Consider the following 22,434-nt stretch of genomic DNA (forward strand, 5'->3'; position numbering starts at 1 on the left):
CCCTGTGTTATTGGATGATGTTTGATAAATAACCCTTGAATCGTACAACAAGGAAAAATTCATCATTGCAATGCTTTAAAATACTAACATGGGAAGTAATTATATACAACAGAGAAAACTGCGGAATTTGTGCTTGGAATATTTTTGTAGAAGTATCACCTGTTTGTTGTTTGCTAACGTGAAATTTTTTTTTACATAATCATAACTAGACGCAGACGCACCCAGAAACGAAACGCGGGATGCTCGCGCGGGGCCGCGCGCGAACAGGCCCAGAACCTTCGTTTCGTTTGCAGAGTCCGCATGTGGAAAGTCAGATTTGCGTTGACCCTGTTAAGGTGTGCAGGATTCGCCTTGCGATTGTCATTTAGAACCATGCCGTCCCAATTATCTCAGGCAAACTTGCGGGGGACAGCGTGTACGCTTATCACACGAAAGGCGATTATCGTTTCAGGAAATTGCACGATTTGTTAAGCGGATATGGAGATTCATTAACCGCGACTTGAAATTCATAAAGAAGCCATTACCATAAAATGGTAATGCTGTTTTTCAACCGACATCTTTAAAAATTGAGCCGGTTAATTTGACTTGCACATTCGCTCAATCTCATTATGTCTGGAAACTTTATTCTAAGGACGATTTTTTAAAAATGCAGTTAATAACAACAAACACTCCATTAAAAGCTACCCTAATTTAAATCCTGAAATAGGACTTTGTTCACTGTGTTACATTATCTACCAAATTATTTACCAGTAAGATTTATCCAGAAATGATCAGCTAAATTCTCATTAAACTAAGAGGCATTGTCAGGTCTGCTGGAAGAACTTTTTCTCCACGTTCACAGTGATGTGTTGATTTTATAATTCCGCTTTGTTGAAGTATCACATTCATTTAAAGTGTGAGACATCATTTCCTCGTCAGGCCCCAAGATGTTTCAAAAGCGTGACCCTAAAAATATTTCTGCCTGCTCTTTTTTGGCTCGTTTTCAAATGACTTTTTTTTTTTAGCTCTGTGTTCCTACCAAAAAGATTATAATCATTTTTTTTTATCCAGCTGAAGGTCAAGCAATTTAAAATGATAAAAAGCACATAATGATATTGAGTACATGGCCAAAAGTATGTGGACGCCTGACATCCAACATCTCATATAAAATTTTGGGCATTAAAATGGAGTTGGTCCACTCTTTGCTGCTATAACAACCTCCACTCTTCTGGAGAGGCTTTATACTAGATTTTGGAAGATGGCTGCGGGGATTTGCTTCCATTCAGCTGGAAGAGCATCAGTGAGGTGGGGCACTGACTGGGCGTTTAGGCCTGGCTCGCAGTTGGCTTTCCAATTGATCCCAAAGGTGTTGGATGGGGTAGAGGTCAGGGCTCTGTGCAGGCCAGTCAAGTTCTTCCACATCATTCTTGACAAAACCATTTCTATAAGGAACTCGTAGTGTGCCCACGGCTATTGTCATGCTGAAAGGGCCTTCCCCAAACTGTTGGGGAAGCATGAAATCACCTAGAATGTGATTGTATGCTGTAGAATTAAGATTTGCCTTTACTGGAACTAAGAGGCCTAGCCCAAACGAAGAACAGCCCAAGACCAAGGGGTGTCCTGATACTTTTACTGAAAGTTTTAGTCATATAGCATATATGGTAGATCAATGCTCAACTACCCTACTGAGCATTAAACTACATTGCGCAGTAGGGTAATTAAAAAGTTGTCAATTGAGTCTGCCCTTCTTGCACTTTTCTCTTGTTTTTTTCTTAAGTGAGGAGAACATTTTGTTCGGAATCCTTGTATTATCATTAATTTTTGGCATAATTACTTGCTTTTTCAGAAACTGACGCAGCTGTCTGGGTCCACCGCTGAAATGCTCCACACAAATAAAGCTCAGTAACTACCTCCTACTCACAATGAGTATTTAATGTGTGGAATAGCTGCCAGGTCATGTAGTACAGGCAGAAACTCTGGGGATTTTCAAGACCGGGCTTGATACGCTGCTGGATGCAATCTAGTCTATAGCTAATCAGAGCACTAGGTGCAATTTTGTCAGGAAAATTGAGAGCCTTGTTGGGCTGAGTGGCCTGTTCTCGTCATTATGTTATGTTATGTTATGACTACATTTTGCTAAATTGCAGTTATAAAACTGCATTTGTATGTGTGTGTGTGTGTGTGTGTGTTTGGGGGGGGGGGGGTTGGATTGTCAGATTACTGAGTGTGTTAGAGGCGGGGTACGTTAACATTTTGTGTCTTCCTATTGGCAAACAACTCACATGAGGCGTCTGTATGTAGTTCAGAAATCGGAGTGCTTCTTCCTCCAAGGCGTGGCTAGGAGCTGCCCAGGGCTGCAAGTCAATGCGCCAGCGTGGGACCTGTAATGAAGCGGGAGACAGCCAATCAGAACTCCAGAAGGGGGGTCAGCTGACCAGAAATTCCTCAATGCTTCTGGGCCTTAATAATGAAGCCTAACAGAAACTGATTATAAAGCTTCCCATGTTATCAAGTAAACTGGTGGCAACTAGAATTATTTTTTTTCATGGAGGAAGAGCATTTGTTTTATATTTATATGCAAGTTATTGACATCACGGTCTACGACCTGTTTATGTGTGTTTGTGTGTTTCTTTGTACAGATCGTTCAACCATCAACATCTCCATCAACATTCCGTCCAGAACCCCGTCAGCATGAAACGGACATTTGGAATCATTTCCTTCCGAAGTACGAAGAACCCCGGACAAGTTGCTTTACGCTCAAGGTAAAGAGATGTACTGTGTATATATAGAACTATAATTTAAGCCTTGCTTGTGTTTTTTGCTGCTCAGTGTAGACTTAGCACAGCTGGCAGAAGCAAGAGCAGCTCTGCTCTGCTCTGCAGAGGGATGACTCACTGCGCTGAGAGCCAGGTCCAGTGCGTTAACGCAGTGACACGGCTCACAGCCTTGTGTGCACACCGCAGCATTAAAAGGCCCTGTTTCTTTTGCACGTGGCCTCGAAATTATACCTCTTTAATCTACCGCCAAGCTGCTGGAAAAATGTTTTTTTTTGGGGGGGCGGGTTGTGGATTCTCATTGTGGAAAGCCTAGTGTGGGCCTGAAGAGAGCCTGTGCCTTGTCTTTCACACATTGAGAATTTGGCGGGATGGCGGTTGGCGCGGCTGCCGTTGTCATTGCAGTGGTTTGGTAGGTGTTTGGTGCGAAGTGTGGGTATTGGGGGCAAGGTGGGGAGAGATGGTGCTTTGCTGTAAAACTGCTCATTAGCTTTCTGACTCTATGCTCTTTTCTCGCTACCTCTCTCGGGTTGAGCTTTCTGGTACCCCCCCCCCCCCCCAACACACACACCCCCGCCACCCCCTCCCCCAATGGGAAGACAGAACACGTCTCCTTATTGGCCTACTGTGTGCGTTGTGTTCTGATCGTAACCAGGTGGCATGTATTACACAGCGCACAACCCTCTCTCATACCCCGGTCTCAGGGGGAAGGAGGGGGAGGCTCAATCACGTTCTTGCCATGTTCTTGTTCAGCTCTCGAGACTGCCCCTCCAAACCACCCCCCCCCCTTCAGCTCGTGTGTCAGACGCGTCGCCATTCCGCGTATCTCGCGCAAACTCGGCGAACTCGTCCTCGCTGGAGTTTCAGCTGCGGAGGAGGAGGAGGAGGAGTGTGTTCCTCCTGCTCTCCTGCTCTGATTCAGTCTGACTTCAGGCCTCCAGTTCTGCAGCCGTTGAGCGTATATCGGCTTATATGCAAAAGAGAACACTTTTCATAAAATACCATACGCCAGATCTTATATATGAACACAGACAACCCACAGCAAGCCTGCACGAACCTTTCTCTCTCTCTCTCTCTCTCTCTCGCTCTCACGCTCTCGCTTTCTCTCACTCTCTTTAGCTCTTTCTTTCTCCCTCTCTCTCTCACTCACGCTCTCTCTCTCATTGTGAAAACAGAATCTTGTCCTCTGGAAGTTTTCTCGCCGTTCGTCACCTTAGCAAAATATACACAATTCTGCCAGCAGACAAACACCCATTTGTCTTCTCTCTGGGGATGATATATATATGTATATACAGACCTTCTGCTTGGCCATGACTGCAGTGTTACATTTCTGTTATTCACCATTGAGAGGTAGGTCCTGATGATGTGGAATAGTAGCTGCGGACATCCATTCAAGTCTGGGTTTTAAATTGATTGCATGTTGCCGCGACTACCGAACTGCTGTGTTACACTCTGCCCTCTTCTCAGCTCGGTTCAAATCCATTTTATTTGTATAGCGCTTTTTACAGAGACGCGCTGTCACAAGGACGCTTTACGGAGGAAATGGAAAAAGGAAAATTGCTCAAAAATCAGACGTAAACCGTCAAAAAAAACAAGCAAGTGAGGTTTTTTAAAAAAATGTACCACGGAAAATAAAAACACACAATAGGTGCTGAGAAAAATAAAAAACTTCCCCAATGGGACGAAATCTCGGGAGGAATCTGGCTATAGAAGGGGGGAGCCCATTCTCCTCTGGCCACCCAGGTGAAATTAAGTAACCATTCCGCGGTTTAATGCGTTTAACAGCTACAGAAATGTGGCCACGAGGCCTCCTTTAGTCTGATACTTGAGACTTCTTTTTAACCCTTTGCAGAGTAGTCTTTTTGGAATGTTTTATTTTTCAAAATCCTCAGTCGGTGTTCTAGAGCTCCGTTGTTCTCTGTCAGCAGTAGCGGTTGTTGTGACATCGGCGTTGGAATGTTCAGTTAAGAACATTCTAATCGCATATTTGTGACATCACACCACACAGAGGGTTAACTGAGGCAGAGCCATTGGGACAGTCCTCATATTCGAGGTCGGTTCCTCCTGATTGGCCCACGGGACAGGCTGGAATTACGTCTGACGGCGCGATTAATCATAACTGCTGGTCGCGTGTTTCGTAGCATTGATAACAGGGCCCTAATCCACCCCCCCCCCCCCCCCCCGACCCCCCCACCCCCCACACCCCACACCCCTGCAAGCGTCTCCTAAGCGTCCAATCACGACCTCGTATTTTGTTTCTCCCGCTGAGAGCTAATTGGCTGGCGGCGGCGAGGACTCGTGTTTGTTTGCGGCCCTTCGGTTACGTTTCGGACTTGCGCTCTCTCCCTCTCCCTCTCTGAGAAAAGCGAAGGCGGCCTAAATAACCGTTTGCTCCGGCAGACTGAAACCCCGCTGCCTGTATAGTGCACGGTCTGGTGCCGTCTGCAGCATAAAAAACGCTCATTACGCTGCATTACGTTACAGGCATTTAGCCGGACGCTCTTACCCACGGCGACTAGCACGTCTTTAGCATTCTTCACATGGTATCCATTTACGCAGCTGGATATATGTACCTGAAGCAATGCAGGTTAAGTGCCCTGCTCGAGGGTACAGCGGCAGTGTTGCTATGCACCTAGGAACTGAGCCTGCAACCTTCAACATCCAGCTCTGTTGTCATGACGCATCGTTTTATCGTTCACTCTGATAGGCCTGCATTGCATACGTTCTGCAGTTGGCCATTTCCGCCAAAGACCAATCGGCCGTTTCCGGTTTTCCGTGCCGGTTTGTCTGTAGTGGACTGCGTCAGAGCCAATTGTGGACAATTATGCCAGCGGCCATTGAAGAACGAACAGGCCTTTAAACAGTCCGCCATCTCTTTGCATTGGCCTTCCTGAGCGCTAGGCTTTCTGTTGGCGCTGATACAGTACTTCCCCTTCCCTTCCACACTTGTTATACGGGGCTATCAATCCTTAAAGTGTCGTTCTCAAGTGTTTTGCTTTCAGCTAGACTCTGCAGAGCAAAGAGAAAATGAGAAGAAGGAGAGAAGGAAATGACAAGACTTGATGAGACACAAAGGAAAGCTTTCAACATCGAGGACGCCGTCAGAGCCCAGATTGACTGAGCCTCTCTGAAACAGTGCGGAGACACTGCGTGTGCGCTATTGTGTGCACAGTGGAGAGCATTTAAAGTCTGAAGTGCTTAGCCCGAAGCCATTCTGAAGTTATTTCCAACTTTTCTATTGCTATAGAAATCAAAACATGCAGCTGACCCCCGAAGATATAAAATGTTTTGTGCCCAAGATGATATATATTTTGAAGGCCCTTTCCAAAGAATAAAATGGAAAAATTCACCATTCACACTATGAGAACGAAATGTATCGGACAAAAGTACTTTCAGTTTCGCGTTTCCTGACCGTTGCTCAGTGAACTGTTTATAATGTCACACACTCAATAGGAACACATCGCTCTCTGTGTGCCTTAAAAGATGTCAGCTGTTTCAACAGGAGCTGTGTTTGGCTCAGCCTGTAGTACATGTATCCAAACAAATCCAGAGTAATTGTCTAGATCCAAAAATCAGGGTTTGCAGCACTTAGTGACAAGACGGGGAGGATAATGATTCACTAGTTTATAACAACAAAAAAGTATTGATGATGGTAGAAGAGACAAAATGGTTTTTTAGACATTAAATTGGCACCAGATCCTGTTTGGGAGTTTCTTCTCCCCTTATTTATTAGTATATCTCTAAGCACCTTAACACAACAACAAGCGCTGTGGGCAAATTCACTACTTGAGGCGAAATAAAGATTATTATTGCAGCCGCGATCCAGAGCGGCAGCTTGGGCGGGGGAGGGAGTGGAGTGGAGGGGGGGGGGGGGGGTGGGGGGCTGGGGGGGTTGGGTGGGTGGCGGCTACTTAGGTTATTTTAAGAGTTCCGTTGTGATCGTTAAAAGAAAAACTATTTAAAAAAAAAAAAAAAAGGCGAAGGAAATATAAAGCGTGTCCACTTGCAGTCAGACGCCCTCGGTAAGGGGGGGGCGGGGGCGGGGCGGGGGGGGGGGGGAGCGTGCTGCGCCAAGCCAGCCGTAAATAACGGGCGAGACGCGCCGGGGCTCAAACTGACGCCGACGGAGCCGTCAACATGTCAGGCCGTGCGTCGGAGAATACATCCCGCCGCTCTGTGTGTGTGTGTGTGTGTGTGTGTGAGCAAGACGACCTGTCAGAACCGCGAGGAAATACGAAGGCTGGCGGCATAATCACCGACCCGACCCCCCCCCCCCCCAACCCTCTCCCCCCCACACACCCCCCCCCCCCTTCTACTCCCTCACACACCATCCTCTAGTCCCATAAATGGAAGCAGTGAGAGGTACATACTGTAGTGCTACAGTGAACAGCTAAATGGTTGCTTTCTCTGTTGAGCACGCCAGACTTGAGTTAGAGAGATAAAAGAAGCCTGCGTTGGACGGCCACCAGGCCCCACCAGGTCGCAATCTGCCTGTCCCTTCCGAAGTTCGAAGGCCGTGGACATTCGAGAGCCAAATGAATGCCGTAATATCTTGATAACATATTTAATTTTAATGTCTTTTCTGTGTCGTCCATTTCTGTAGCCTAAAGGGACCTTCTCTTTTCATTTAGCCAACTTTCACCAAACTTTTTGCTACTGATAGCCAAAATGAAACCAATTTCCTCAGCCAATTCTTGGGAAAAGGCACATATATACAAAAGCCAAGAACAGCCTGCCCTGCCAAGGAGACCTATTAAAGGGTGTAGGCCTACTCCAAGATCAGACAGTCTTGTGCTGTTAATTCAACGTTTTGTTAAAGCTGCCTTGATAACAGAAAAAAAATTCCAAATGCCAGCTGGTTTTTCAATCCCACAAGACTCGAGAATGAAAATCTGGGTCAATTTGGCCGAAAACGCGGATCGGAAATGGTACTAGCTGTCCAGCCGTAGCCTCGCCCCAAAGCTAAATAGAGAAATGGTATGAAATAATCTGCCATATCAAGTTAACAATGGCGGGGGCCTGTCTTAGAGAACAAGCAGGAACATTATGAGTACTTTGACATTTATATGTACCACCTTTGTTGCGATTTTACGTGCCTTTTATCACAAAGGAAGTTCTTTGAACTTTCCCAGGAAATGGAGGGTTTATTTCGTCTGATAAGGCTGAAGGGTTATTTCTTGCTTCAGGGCCAGGAAGCTCGTTCTTTTTCCGAGTCGGCAGGTTTTTTTTTTTTAACAGTTCTCTTGTTTTATGCTTACAGTATATCTAGAGAGCAGTGACATTTAGTGACTGCCGAGTTCAACACGCAACCACGCACCGCGAGCTCTGTTTGTACCTCTGCTCCGCTGATACGCGCCATATGCTTTGTTTTAACCGAAATCTCTGTAGTTATTTTACATATAAAAAATCGCTCTCCTTACATGGAAAACAGCTGAAAGCGGAGCTTAAAGCTCTAACATCGCCAGTGTTTACACAGGTGGCTCCCGTTCGCTCCCTGGGTATTTTCAATCTAACGTCTCTTCATTCTAAAATATGTCCTTCTCAGGCTGCTGCCTGCGCGAGCGCTGTTTAACCGCCGTTAAATAACGAGATTCCGCCGTTTACCTCTCGGTCGCTCGTCTCAGTCACACCGCTCTACACTGCGTTGTACGAATCTCTGGGATTGGACGCGTGCTATTATCCTGACGTGATTTTGTCACTACTTTCCGTATAGCCTGTTTGTTACGGTAGGACGGCAGGGTAGATTCAAGCGAGACTGGCTCTGCCCCACTGCTATGCTCAGCAATTTGATTCCTCTCACTTCATTACCAAACCCTACAGTGGTTATGTGCTCATATTTATGTTGCGTACTGTCACGAGACCGCTGGAACGCGAGACACAGCTGCTGTGTAGCGCCTTGACTAAAACCCGAGGCACACTAGTCATATTGTACAGCCACAGCTGCAGAAGCCTATGAACACAATGTGCACGGTGCTGAAATTGATCTAGCTGGACAGCTTATCGGTATCTGTTGTGTCAACAATTGCCCGCAGCAACGATAATTTGATGCTCCCTGGTGAACGTTTGTTTGGGAATGAAATGTGCCACTATAAAGATTTGCTCTTGGATGTGACACTGTTGGTGCACCCTGGAGTTAGGTAATTAACTCCAGTAAATTTCCAGCTGCAATTAATATTCAGCGTATGAAATGTGACTCAACACCTGCAGCAGATTGGTGCAACAATAATAATAATAAACTACTACTAATCATCATCATCACCACCGTCAACCTGCAGTGTTCGCAGTTGACTCGATTGTCGTGGAAACAATGGGTCAGCAAACGTTTAACCTGACCGAAATGATGACCAAACATCTTCGTCTGTTCATGAAACAGACATAATCATATCAGCATATCAATGAATATTGATTAAGCAGTTAACATTGATGGAGCGCAGCATTAATCCAGCTCAGTGGGAATCGTGTCAACCTCTCGAGCTTATTTTGCTGCTGCTGAGTTTTCATGATGTGTCCTCACTTCACAGAGAGGTGTGGCCATGGGCGGGACACGCTGAGAATTCTGGGAACTAGAAAAAGTAATTACACAGTCTTGGACAGTTCTTCTTTTTTGACAGTTAGGCCCAACAACAGTTGGGTTTCCGCTTTCAGTCTTAAGGACATTGTCTTGCACGTGCTATAACTTTACCGATGACACTAAATCAATACGATCTTTGCTTCATTTCTTTTGTATGGAGGCGAATAAGCTATGATTCACAATGCAGGTGTCTTCAATCAAACAAATCAGAAAAGTATTCTAACAGAGAGAGTCCTAGAGCACCTCATGTTCTGGTACATCACTCATTACTGTGTGAATACTGAAGGCTTTGACACGTTTACAATCCATTTCATCCTGTTGAAATATACACCACTCTCTCTATTTCTAAGATTGCTTTGAAATCAAGACTGCATTTTGTCAAACTGGTTTCGAATTCTCAAATTCATTCTAACTTTAGACTTGAGGTCTGGATATGAGTCATGTGACTAGCAACGCCAATCAACCTTCTCATGCCATGGTTACAGGAACAGGCCAACTGGCAGTTATTATTTTCATGCACCCCCCCCCCCCCCCCCCCCCCCCCCCCCAACCACACCACCACCACCTAAAAAATTATATAACCCTCCAAAGCCGGAGAACCAGAACCACTGAAGCCAAAAACACCAGATGGTGAGATGAAAATCTCAACTGTTTTTAAATACAAATGCTGTGCGTTTTATGCAGTAACACGGTATGCTCTATCTTAGCATGCCACAGGACAGCCTTTCCAGAAGAAATAAACATTTTTCTGTAGTTCCAGTTTCTGATTAAATATATTCAGCTCATACCAACACATAATGTAAAACGACAGTGCACAGCCTGCAAACCAATATAATTTGTTTATACATTGATTCCCTGAGAGGAATAGTTGGGATACAATGGCAAAAGACGTTCCCCGTGAATGGTGGAGGTTTGACATTTTAAATGCGGATGAAACAGAAGACGTGATTTCCCATTTCACCGGTTTTGCACAAAGCGAACATGCTATTTTGCTAATTTATTCGAGAGCAATTTCTTCTGCCGTGTGTAAAAATAAAAAATAAAAAAAGTAATCTAGAGGCAGCAAACACACACACACACGCACACACACACACACACAAACACACACGCACACACACACACACACACACACACACGCACGTCTTCTCGGGGCGACTCCCCATTCAGAAGATCAGCCGAAGCGTGCTGCTGCAGTGCTCGCCGGGCGGGGCCCGTAATCTGCGCGAGACCGAAATCTCCGCGCCCCTCTCCGGTGGAGCGTGGGCCGTTTCCCTCCGACCGGGAAATTAGCTGACATTTCGCCGGTTCGTCGAACCCGTTCGTCACACCTGCGCCCCCCCCCCAGCAGGGAGCCGTTGAGTTTGAAAATGAATAGCCTAGCCTAGCGCGGCCGGTCGGTGTTCCTGATACAATATCTAAAAAAAAAAACAACCCCCACCACCGCTCTCCATCGCTCACGGGCGGGCACGGTGGCATAGTGGTTAGCACTCTCGCCTCGCAGCAAAAAAAGGTCGTGGGTTTGAATCTCGGCTTGGGGGGCCTTTCTGTGCGGAGTTTGCATGTTCGTGTGGGTTTACTCCGGGTACTCCGGTTTCCTCCCACACTCAAAGACATGCATATTAGGTGCGCTCAAACCTGGAGTTGGTCCCCGGGCGCTGCACTGTGGCTGCCCACTGCTCCTAGGTAACTAAGGATGGGTCGAATGCAGAGGACAAATTACCCCACAGGGTTCAATAAAGTATATCTTCTTCTCCAGTGTGCTCATCTGCAGAACGTTCCTGTTGCCCTGAAGAAAGAGGTTGTGGTGAATATCATTAACCCAAATCTCTCAACGCGTGTCAGTGGTTGCCTTAGAAACTACCCTTCCTGTCAAATGATTAGGCCCTGTATATTTTTGTCAAGTACAGGGGGAAAAAAATCTATTTATTTCGGGATTGATTGGATTCCATATCATTTGTTGTAATGTACTGTGAGGTGTAGTGGTGGGATATTCAGCTGGATGAATATACCCCCTGTCTGGACTCATTTTACGCCTGTGTTGCTTGAGAAACCATGGAACTCACAGCGTTATGATTGGTGCTCCTGTTGCGGACGTAGTTTCATTGCAGAAAAGATAATTACCGTTCGTGACTCGGAATGGAAGTGGCCTGCCTCTCGAAACGCACGCGGTCGAGATATTAATTTTTAATCTGAAGAGAATTGAGTCCGTCACGATCCATACGAAAGTGAAAAGGCGGATCGTTATGGCGGTAATCGCTGGCGTTATTTGGCCAGGTCGCTGACAAAAAACGGTTACAATTTAAAGCCATTTTCGTTTCTATTCCTGAAGTGTAGAGTATGTATTTTAAGCTTAGCCTTATACAAGCACGCATTTCCAGTGGACTTCACGACTGAAATGAATATGCATATTAGAATGCCGAACTGCGACGTTTAGGGTTTTTGACAGAAATGCATTAACGATTGAAGGGCCGCAGTTGAAACGCGGAACCATCCATGTCTTCCCCCCCCGCCATCGCGGTGCGCAAATCGCGGTTTTAATCAGCTTGACAGTTCAATTAACGCCTGTCGCTAAAAAACGTCGAGCCGCAATATCCTGGAGCGGAAACGCACAGGCCGCGCGCTCTCCCGCGAGCGACCGCGGCATTCCGAGACCTTTGAAAGTGGGTCCTCTTCGGCTGCCTCCTGCTCTTCCGCGCTGGGGCCGATTACATTACATTAATTTGGCAGACGCTTTTATCCAAAGCGACGTACAAAAGTGCATTTTCATGATCGTAGACAACTGCTGAACACGGGTTCAGTAAGGTACAATTACTTATTTTGTAATTGTCGATTAGCGTCATTACATTTCATTACAGGCATTTAGCAGACGCTCTTGTCCAGAGCGACTTACGCAACTTTTACATGGCATGTTTTTTTTTTTACATTGTATCCATTTATACAGCTGGATATATACTGAAGCAATTTCAGTTAAGTACCTTGCTCAAGGGTACAACGGCAGTGTCCTTACCCGGGAATCGAACCGGCGACCTTTCGGTTACAAGCCCAGTTCCTTACCCGCTGCGCTACACGCGTCGTCTCTGATTTAGCCTCTCGCCTTCTCTTCTCACACACGGTCCTTTAAAAAATGCGTCTCTTCCGTGCGTAGGACGCGCTAATTATTATCCCCGAGAGTGGGAAACTGTGCGCGTAGGCCTCGATTAGCCATGCCGGCCAGTTCTGTTTTATTCCTTTTCTTGGTTGGAAAGGTCTGGTGCTTGAGTAGTCATTTTCAGGGAAAAAAACTATCATTTCATTTTAATGGAGTTTTTTTTTTAGTTCTCGGTAGGATTTTTTATTGTCTTGAGGTGAAGTCTTTTGTTCTTTCGACTTGCCTTTTATTTTTTCCCCCCCCCGGGAAACTTTTTAAACGGCACTTAAATACTTTTTTTTACAGTTGTGAAAAGGGCTTCTTCGGCTGGGAGACGGCGAGAGCGCTCGATCTCTTTGTGTTGCTGTGCGTTGGCGAGCCGGGCGCGGGTGAGCCTGGCGCGGGGCGCGGGGCGCGGGCCGCAGTCTCTCGACCTCAGCAGGGCGTAAATATCGGGAAGCGACTGACAAGGGGGCCGTTTATTAGAGCGGTTCGGGGGAGGGGGGGGGTCGGGGGGGGCATTCTTCAGATGGCTGCCCCGGCTTTGCGTTCCGCCATCGCGGGGCCTTTCGTAGCGCCGCGGAGAAGCGCACGCCATCCGAGGCGGAATGTACCGGAGCGCCCACACTGTCGCTCGCCTTTTCTGCAATGGAACCGCGTCCGGAACAGGAGCACCAATCACAACGCTGTGAGTTCCGTGGTTTCTCAGGCAACGCGGGATTGCTTTGGACGCAGGATTTTCCATGACGGCTCTGTTCGCGGTTACTCTGGAGGAAGGGCTTGGGTACGGGCCACTCGTAGCAGATTTTTTCATGCCCCCGTCCTTCGCCCCTGGCAGAGTAGGCCAGCTTCGGCCTTTCAACCCTGTAAGGAGTGAGGTCACAAATATGCGACTGGAATGTTCTCGCCCGAACATTCCGATGCTGATGTAACAATCGCTAACTGGTAATTGAGAGCGACGGAGTTTTAGAACACTGACTTGGAGTTCAGAAAAAACCTAACACTTCAAATAAAATTGGCACCTGCTTTTCAGCTATTTGTTTTGCTTCCTTCCTACTTGGGCTTCATTTCACCTCCTTTTGGGGCTTTTTAAAGCTGTCTGGGGACCCTGTCACATGACGTGGCTACTTTTGTTGTCTCAGTTCTTAAACTAGTCATTTTTTTTTGCCGCATGTTTTGGACTCTTGCTAATTGGGGTGTGAATGCCTCGGGTTGTGAAATGTGACGGAGCGGACCTGGTGTGCCTTCTCATGTTTCCTCTCTCAGGAGAATAAAGGGTCTTTAAAGGGGGGGGAAATGGGTGCTGTCAGTATGCCAGCGGTATACGTGTGCACAAATTGTTGCTTTTTGAGTAAAGCAAGCTGTGCCGCATGGCCGCAAAGTCACACACACACACACGTGCGCACACACACACACACACACACGTGCACGCACACACACACACAAACACACACACGTGCACGCACACACACACACACACACACACGTGCACGCACGCTTGAAGACTCCACGTGTCTTCAAAACGCTCCTCGCACAGCGATTGGAGCCAAAGTGAATGTGTTAACGTTCGAGGCGGACGGAGAGCAGGCTGTGGAACAAATGGTTCCTGGCAGCGATCGGGCCTCCTCTGATAAATAAAAAAAACCGCAAAGCATTTTTTTTCAGCCCAGACCTCACGCTGAAGCTCTCCTTTTTTTTTTAGGGGTTGCCAAAGCGATACACGGCAGCCTGACGACGAAACGCGATTCATCGGAGCCGACCTCGTCGTAGGAAAACTACGTCCAGGTGCGCGTAGCCGCGAAGGTTCGGGCGGCCAGTTGGGGCACCGTGTTGCCTGGGACGCCAGGCGCGTGAAGTTCTTGCGGCGTTTCTCAGCACGCGCCGTTGTTTCAAGGTTGAAGTAACGTTGTCGGAACGTTCCCGAGAGTGTGGCTCTCACAGTAGGCTCAGTGGCTGCTGTCAGACCCCTGTGCTAAGCAGGCGTTTTTTTTCCCAACGCTCACAGGGTTTGACTTTGCTGGTGGTGGTGGTGGCGGCGTGGGTGTGAGGTTTGGGGGGGGGGGGGGTACTGGTTGGTCCGGATGTGCTTCATCTACAGATGCCATCCCTCACTAATGAAAACAGACCCGAGACAGTGGAGGCGTTGATGCCTTTTTTAGAGGTGAGGCATTATGACGTACTGAAGATTCAAGCGCTTGGCAGCTGTAGATGTTCCTTCTGTCATTCATTTTCACAGGAATATTAAGCCTGTCTCGGCCCTGAAGTACCTCAGCCTTTCACTAACTTGAAGTGTCTTTTTTTATTTTGTGAAAAATGCTGCTTTCAGGCATATTACAGGAGCCAGGTTCCATGATGAAGATCGCTCATCACAGATTTTCTCTTTTCTCTTTTCGTTCCCTGGTTTTTTTTGTTGTTGCTTTGTTGAAATGCCCGGTTTGTAAATGCATCCCATGTCCCTCCTCTGAGCTGTGAGTTTTTGGGTGGGGAAGCCTTGTTTCGGTCGATTTGAGGCCCCCTCGTTTCAGTTTGCAGTTTGCCGGCTGCACGGATGACCAGGGTCATGCTGATAGGCCGGGCAGGGTCAGCTGATTGGTTGGCCTGTGAGACTGGCCGGCCGGGTCACGCAGAGAAGTCCATTCCCAATTTTTTATTTTTTTTTGTCACCTTAGCATTGAAATGTATGAGAGGATCTAAGCAAGACAGGAGCAAGGCTTCTTCTTAATTACTGCAGCTCCTTGGAGACAGAAGCAGAGATCAAGACCAGCCGTGTCCAAACAGCTAAACGGACAACCCTGACGATCCAGGGCTAATGCCAGTCCCGTGACAACAACAACAGTCCACATCAAGATGCACCAGCTAGCAGCGCATATCATTATCAAAAACGCATGCTTTAATGCTGCGGCTCGGCCAAGGCGCAAAGCGCTGGATCCAGTCCTCGTTTGTCCTTTAATGTTTGGCTCGTAGGGGCTAGGAGAGCTAACCCTGGGTGATCACATGACTGGCTTAACAGAATCCGTACAGAAACAAAAAAACTCCTCAAAAAAAAAAAAAAAAACCTGAACGTTCAGGATGTAACGGTGCCTCAACGTTAAGGGCAAGCGTTGATTGAATCCAGACGGACGCGTCGTCCTCCGGGACGTGACGGAGTCTCAACGGCGAGATCCCCCCGTGACTCGTGGGAAACTGGAGGACTGAAGGCTGCCCTTGTCTGGCGTCTCTAAGCCGGCCTTGTCAGGTCCGGACAGAGGGCGGATTGATCTGCCGCACGCCGCCATGTTTTTTTTCTCCCGATCGTCTGTCGCGGAGAGACCGGCAGCGCTGCTGGAGGTTGATCTTTCCCAAACACCCCCCCCCCCCCCCCCCGCCTCCGTCCACCCCCCCCCCACTACGCCTTCCTTCTCCCACTGCGAGCGGCGCCTCTCTGGGAGCGAGGCAGAGAAATGGCGGGAGGTGTGAAAAATGGGAGGAGTTGAGGGCAGTGATTGGGCCTCTCACATCCTTCCAATATTCCTTTTACTTCCTGGAAGCCGTCGTCAATGACGACACGTCAGAATAACTGACGTATGTGGCTGTTTTAAAAAAAAATTTCATTACATTGAAATCAATTATTGAGCAAATCACACTTGTTATCCAGAGTGACTTCCCAAAATGGAGGACATTAGTGAGCGTCGAAGGGATACAGCTCTGCCCTGAAGGCCCATTTATAATCATAAGTGTGACATTTACTGGACAACATAACCATTAGTGCAGCAAACAAGATAACTTCTAAGAACTGGAGAAAAAAAAGACCTTACATAATCTTTTGATGATCTTTACAGAGCTGTGCATATGATGTTATTATCCCAAAAGGAAATCCAGACAGAAAGAGGGTGGGTAAGGAGGGTCAGGGGAGCCATTTTGCTGTCTGAAGAGGATTTTCATTCTGCTCCTTTATCTCTCAAACTACCATCAAATTATTCTTGTTATTGACTGGGTCCTGTTTGGCTATGAAGAGGGGAATGAATAGTAATCATCTTACGCTAAACCGGGCCTCATGTATGGAGGGCAATTCAAATGAGACCCCTCTCAACATGTGATGTGTGCACAACCCGACGAACTTGGATCAGTCTGACGTCAAGTCAACAGATCGATCAGTGCAGCTTTGTTTACTTTCTACAATTCCACAAGGGATCAATCCACACAATCCCCTGTGACCACAACAGATCAATATCTTTATTTTTCTGTCCCACATACGACCTCTGTCTCTAGGAATAATTACACAATATTCATCTGCCGTAACCATATTTTTTTTCCATCACAATCAGAGTCCTGGACGTTCAGTTCATTGCTAAATTATGTAAGACGATATAATGTAATGTGTTGTAAATATGTGGCCTTTTAAGAAAATATTTAACGATAAAGATGGCAATAACAGGTATATTTACCCATAAATGTATTAATATATAACACATTTTTCCCCAATATAACTTCTGCATTCCGTTTCCGATCCCTTTCGTGCATTTCTCATGCATCTTCAGAACAGCAGCAACGTCTTTAAGACGCATTGAGAATGAACCCGGTGGTGAGGGTGTGAGTGAAACGCAGGAACTCATTAGTGTTTATTTTCATCGCGCGGTGTGAAGCAGTGACGATGTACTTCATTAATCTGAGCGAACATGCACTGCATCCATCCCCCCCCCCCCCCTTCGCTGAGGTGCCGTATCTGTCCCGTGTTACATTCTCTCTGGGGGTCAAAGCTCACCCCCCCCCCCCCCCGAAGCCGAGCGTTCACGAAACCTCTGGAGAGAACAATTAGGGGACCGCCTGTGGTTGTGAATGGCGTTTTTGTTGAGCCAGCAACGGGGGTCTCTTGGTCCTCCGATTCCGCTCTCTAACGCGGTCTGTTGCCCGCTGCCTGCTGGTGAGGGAGGAAGTGAAAGTCTTTCCGTCAAGTTTTGCAGTGAGCGCTGCACTTTGAAACGACCGAATCCCAAACCCAACAGGGGAGCGTTCAGTCTCCTCCCAGCCCCCCCTGCATCATAACAAACACTTTCGGCCAGAAGCTCACCGTGGAAAATTTCTTTTAAAAAAAAGAAGCTAAATATCTTTGCTCTTTTACTACCCAAGAGTGAGCCATTGCCCAGTTTGGTATCGATCCCTGTGCAACCAGTCTGAAGACCTTTTAGAAACAGTTACACTCTCAAAGTGACACGCATCAGGCACCTTGGTTACCTGCGACGGGAACTGTAGGCGCGACTTAATCATTTATTGATTTCGATCCCTTCCATTACTGACTCAACCCCACCCCCCCCCCAAATCTCCCGTCTGTCACTTTGAGATATGGCTGTGAAACGGAGGTCCTGACTGGCAGCCCGTGCCCCGTCCCCTGGTTGGCACTGACCTTCCTGTGCGGGTGCAGCGGCGGGCAGCAGGCCGTGGGGTGCTCGCCTCCGGGTGGCGCCCCTCCGTCCGCGCCCGCATCCCTTTTCGGGGTCCTGACGTAGGTCACCTGCCTCTTCAGCGCCCCGTCCTCGCTGTTCGGCCCCAGGGCCCCTCCATCTCCTCCTCCTCTTCCTCCTCCTCCTCCTCCTCCCGCGGTCACCCGGGGGGTCCCCCCGCCGTCCGGGCGCACCTGGCCTCCCCGCCCGCCGGGACGTCCCAGGTACAGGTGGACGCAGACGCAGAGCACGGCCAGCAGGACGCACGCCCTGAGGGCCAGGCACCACCTGTCCCTGTCCCGTCCCATCCCTGTCCGCTCGCTGTCCCACGGACCCACCTCCCCCACCCCCCCCTCCCCTCCTACTCTCCCCCTCGCCCCTCGCCCCTCGCCCCCCCTCCCCTCCTACTCTCCCCCTCGCCCCTCGCCCCTCGCCCCTCGCCCCTCGCTCCTCGCCCCTCACTCCCGGGCCCCCTCCATGCCCCGTCCCGCTCCGACGATGATCCTGGCTCCCCGGTGCGCCGCCGCGGTCTGCGCCGAATCCCGCCGTTACCCCGGGGCAGTGCCTTCTGGGAGCTCAGTGACACGGGCCACCTGCCTCCAGCGCCGCATTTCTGCGAACTGAGCCTCCGTGCTCGCTAGCGCACCGCGCGCAGTCACCAGTTTAGGAAACTCCCCCTTCCTTCCTTCCTCCCTCTATCCCTTTCTCCTCCCCACACTCCCACCCCCCCCCCTCTTCACTCCAGCTCGCTTTTCCAAACACACCCCAGCCCCCCCTTCCCTCCCCTCCCCTCCCCAACTCTCAGTGGAATCGCCTCCTTTAAAAAGCAGCAGCGTGCCCCCCCACCCCCCCACCACCCCACTCCAGCTCGCGTTTCCAAACACACCCCAGCCCCCCCTTCCCCTCTCTCCCCTCCCCAACTCTCAGCGGAATCTCCCCCTTTAAAAAGCAGCAGCGTGTCCCCCCCCCCCCCTCGCCCCCCCCCCCAGGACTGCGGCTGCGCTGTAACTCAACACCGTGCCCCGTGTAAACGGATCGCTGTGAGTACAGCGGGCCTGTCTGTCGGCATCTTAACATCTCCCCTGCAGAAGACTGATTGGGCCAGGGAGAATAATAAAGGGTGGGGCGGGGGGAGGGGGGGGCGTGTAGCAGGGAACAAAAAACTAAAAAAGGCAGAGGGATTATTTTGTCTCGACGTGGCGAGGGTGGGAGGGGGGTGGAACTCATCCGTCGCTGAAATGTGAAATTTCGGTCGAGAAACTAAATTTAAGTGCATTAGCTGTTGGTCTTTTCGGTCGGGGACTGTAAGTAAATCAAAAGGTTGTCGAGGGTGCAGAAGCGTGAACACACTGTATTTTTGTTTTTACTGAACGTCAGGGTGAAAACAGTCGATGGTAATGATTTTTGTAATGCCTGGCTATTGAATCCCCCAAAACCAGATCATTTTAAAAAGTATGCCTTTTCCAGGCAGACATGATGTTGTGCTGGACTTATGGTGCCATCCTGAGATTTTCCTTTTTTTCTAATGTATTATCATATCAATGTAGGTCACAGTCAAAACAAAATCCCTTTTGCTTTAAGTACTCGATATTATCCCCCATAATAACCAAGCGCACTGATCTGATATATGCTGTACTTGTCTGACGGATGTACTTATGCAGTTATTTTATTTGAAATCATTTTGAGTTAACGGCCAATCAACAGGAGTAAATCTGTGGCTGCACTAATCTCCCACAGCGGGGAAAGTAAAAAAAAAACGGCCTTGTTTTTGCCGCATGGCGAAATCAGAACACAAAGCGCTACACTGCCCCCTGCTGTATGTTTGTGGAACGGCAGGAAGAGACAATGGGGTCAGGCGATGTAGTCAGGATTTGAATCTATTCGGGGCAGTGGGCGTGCTGTGCATGTTAACAAGGCGCTTCTTATACGGCTCGTTCTGTCCTCGGCGTATAAATCAGGGTCTTATAAAAGGAAGGAAACATCGGGTCGAATAGCGCTGAGAGGAAAGTAGAGACGAGCGGTTCTTTCTGCCGTCGATCTTCTCTGCCCTGGTTGCTCCGCTTTGTTTCGGCGCGTGTTGACACATAGCCCGCGCGCATCAGCCTTTGTTCTTCCCGACCGTGACACTTGGCCCAGAAGCAGATGGCCGCACGTTTTTGCGGAATGCACCTGTTGCCATGGCGCGAGGCTGCGCGCCGGCAGATTCCAGTCAGCCTGCGCGGCGCTTTATTGCAAGCAGTTATAATAATAATAATAATAATAATAATAATAATAATAATAAATGTGATTTCCATAAACCCAAAGATGCTATACAGGGTGTTTAGCCCAGGGTTATCTGTGAAGCATGTTGTGACAGTTGTTTGTGAAATGCACTGTATAAATAAATTTTCATTTAATTTAATTTGATTTGATTAAACAGACTAGCCAGGGAGGACAAGTGATGGTGAATGTAGTGTGCAACCAACTTCTCAGGGGTCCAAACCATCGCGTTTAAATTGGTGGACCACGGAGCTGCAAACGAACCGGAACATCTCATAAATATGTGAGGTAAGGAACAGGTGCTCCAGGTGGAGATGCTGTTCAGTGGTCTTGTTCACTATCGTAAGCGTGCTGGGTCTTCCGAGGTTCTCAGGGTCTGTTTATTTGTAATCCTTTGAAGAGAATGTGTCTGGAATGTTTTCTGCAAAATTCTATGCCAGTTACCAGTAATGACTGTTATACATCATCATTAGAATGTTCAGGTATGAGCATTCTAATCACATATTTGTGACCTCACACGTTAACGAGTTGAAGATGGGCAGTTCTCCTCTGTTGGGGTGGTTGGCCTGACCTTTGGGGGTGTTTCTGTCCGACACAGAGAGCCAAACGGGGAGCGAAGTTCAACATCCAAGGCTCACTTTGAAGATATCGTTATTTTCAAAATCAGCGTTCCTCTCTCAGAACATGTTTGCTTTTGGTTGCAGTTGACCGCTTCACTGGGTAAGTCGGTATTGGAATTTGCGTGCGTTTACTCATGTCTATTAAATTCAGCACAGAGCAGTATGTTAACTTTCAACACAAGCTTGTCGGTTGAAATAGTGCAACAGAAGCATATTGAGACGCTAATGAAAACATGAGAATTGTATGAAAATACAAGACGGCATATGGGTAATTTTTTTTTTTTAATGTTAGGTCACAGGTGCAATTGGCAATGCTTGATGCAAATAAATCATTTTATTTGCAGTATTGTAAGGTGCTAATCATCTGTTTTAGGTGTTATGTCTCTAACAACCACAGCTGCTATCAAGATAAAATACCAGATTTGCACATTGTCCTTTTTAAAGCTTTAGCAGATGCTTCATATCCAGAATAACTTGTATAATAGTGCGCATAAGGCATGGTGATTAACAATATAAAAAAATAAACCTGGCACCTCTGTAATAATCTTCAATAAACATTGTTATGTGCAAGCGTTCCAAGAACAATCAATTGTCACCATGGTAAATGGACTGCATTTATATAGCGCTTTTATCCAAAGCGCTTTACAATTGATGCCTCTCATTCGCCAGAGCAGTTAGGGATTAGGTGTCTTGCTCAAGGACACTTTGACACACCCAGGGCGGGGTTTGAACTGACAACCCTCCGACTGCCAGACAATCGGTCTTACCTCCTGAGCTATGTCGCCCCGTGCGCTTTGAACACCCAAAATACAGCCTTTCATAAGATAGGCCAATTCTAGGAACGCTGAGCACACTGTCCAAGTTTTGCACAAAACGTAAACTCATTTGTTGCAGGATTGAAAGTGAATTGAAAAGCTCGCTTCCTTTTTTTCCTTAGTAAAAGGAAGTTGAGGGTCACGGTAAAAAAATTATGCAGCTGCACGTGCGCCATCTACTGGATATCAACCACCTCTCACCTAAAACAGCCAAAATCATGTTACGACTTCTGTGAATTTTTAAATTACAGTATAACACAACAATATGGTTTATGCCGTATTTTGGTTCCGTTTCTGTGTTTCAGTATATTTTTGGAAATGTATATATAATTTTAGATTTTTTTGGATTAATCTGTTATTTATTTTTAGAAGGTTGTGCATATTCACATATTTGAGGGTGAACCATAACCGTACAATGCACAAAAAATGTATCCGCAACTTAAATATACTGTCCTTGCACGGATATTTTCATTATTGCCTCTGTGTTCATGACCACGTCGCGGACGCGGTGCACGGTCTGCGTGGCAGTGCAGTAGGCTAAATTGAACGAGCGAGCGAGAACCGCGAGTTTAAATATAGTCGCGAGGTGCGGCTGAGGGAACGCGCGCGGGTGAGGTGAAACGGGACCGGGTGCTTCCTCGCGACTTTGATTTATTATGAATGAGCTGCCTTGGGCCCCAGCGGGATTGGCTGATTCAGAACCCACACCCCCCAAACCCTCACCTTCGTCATATAACCCAATGTGGATCAGGTCCCGGGAGGAAGGAAGGAATATAGGCTGCGTCAGCACTCTTACGGTCTCATGTTCTGATAGCGCTAGCGTACCGCACATCTCTTCCACGCTGGGCTGTTATGTACCCACATAGTTTTTA

At 47.8% G+C, this 22,434-nt stretch overlaps 1 protein-coding gene across 1 annotated transcript in view; it reads right to left on the reverse strand.

Moving 5' to 3' along the window:
* Positions 1-18,221, reverse strand: part of mettl24 (methyltransferase like 24) — a 38,696-nt gene extending 20,475 nt beyond the window's left edge. The window contains exons 1-2 of the mRNA XM_035421488.1: positions 17,832-18,221; positions 2,262-2,360 (exon numbers count right to left, since the gene is read on the reverse strand). Coding sequence (XP_035277379.1) covers positions 2,262-2,360; positions 17,832-18,176 — 444 coding nt within the window. The 5' untranslated portion in view covers positions 18,177-18,221. The remainder of the gene's footprint in view (positions 1-2,261; positions 2,361-17,831) is intronic.
* Positions 18,222-22,434: the final 4,213 nt, after the last annotated feature.

Source organism: Anguilla anguilla, chromosome 6, assembly GCF_013347855.1.
Source record: "Anguilla anguilla isolate fAngAng1 chromosome 6, fAngAng1.pri, whole genome shotgun sequence".
In the NCBI taxonomy this organism is placed as follows: domain Eukaryota; kingdom Metazoa; phylum Chordata; class Actinopteri; order Anguilliformes; family Anguillidae; genus Anguilla; species Anguilla anguilla.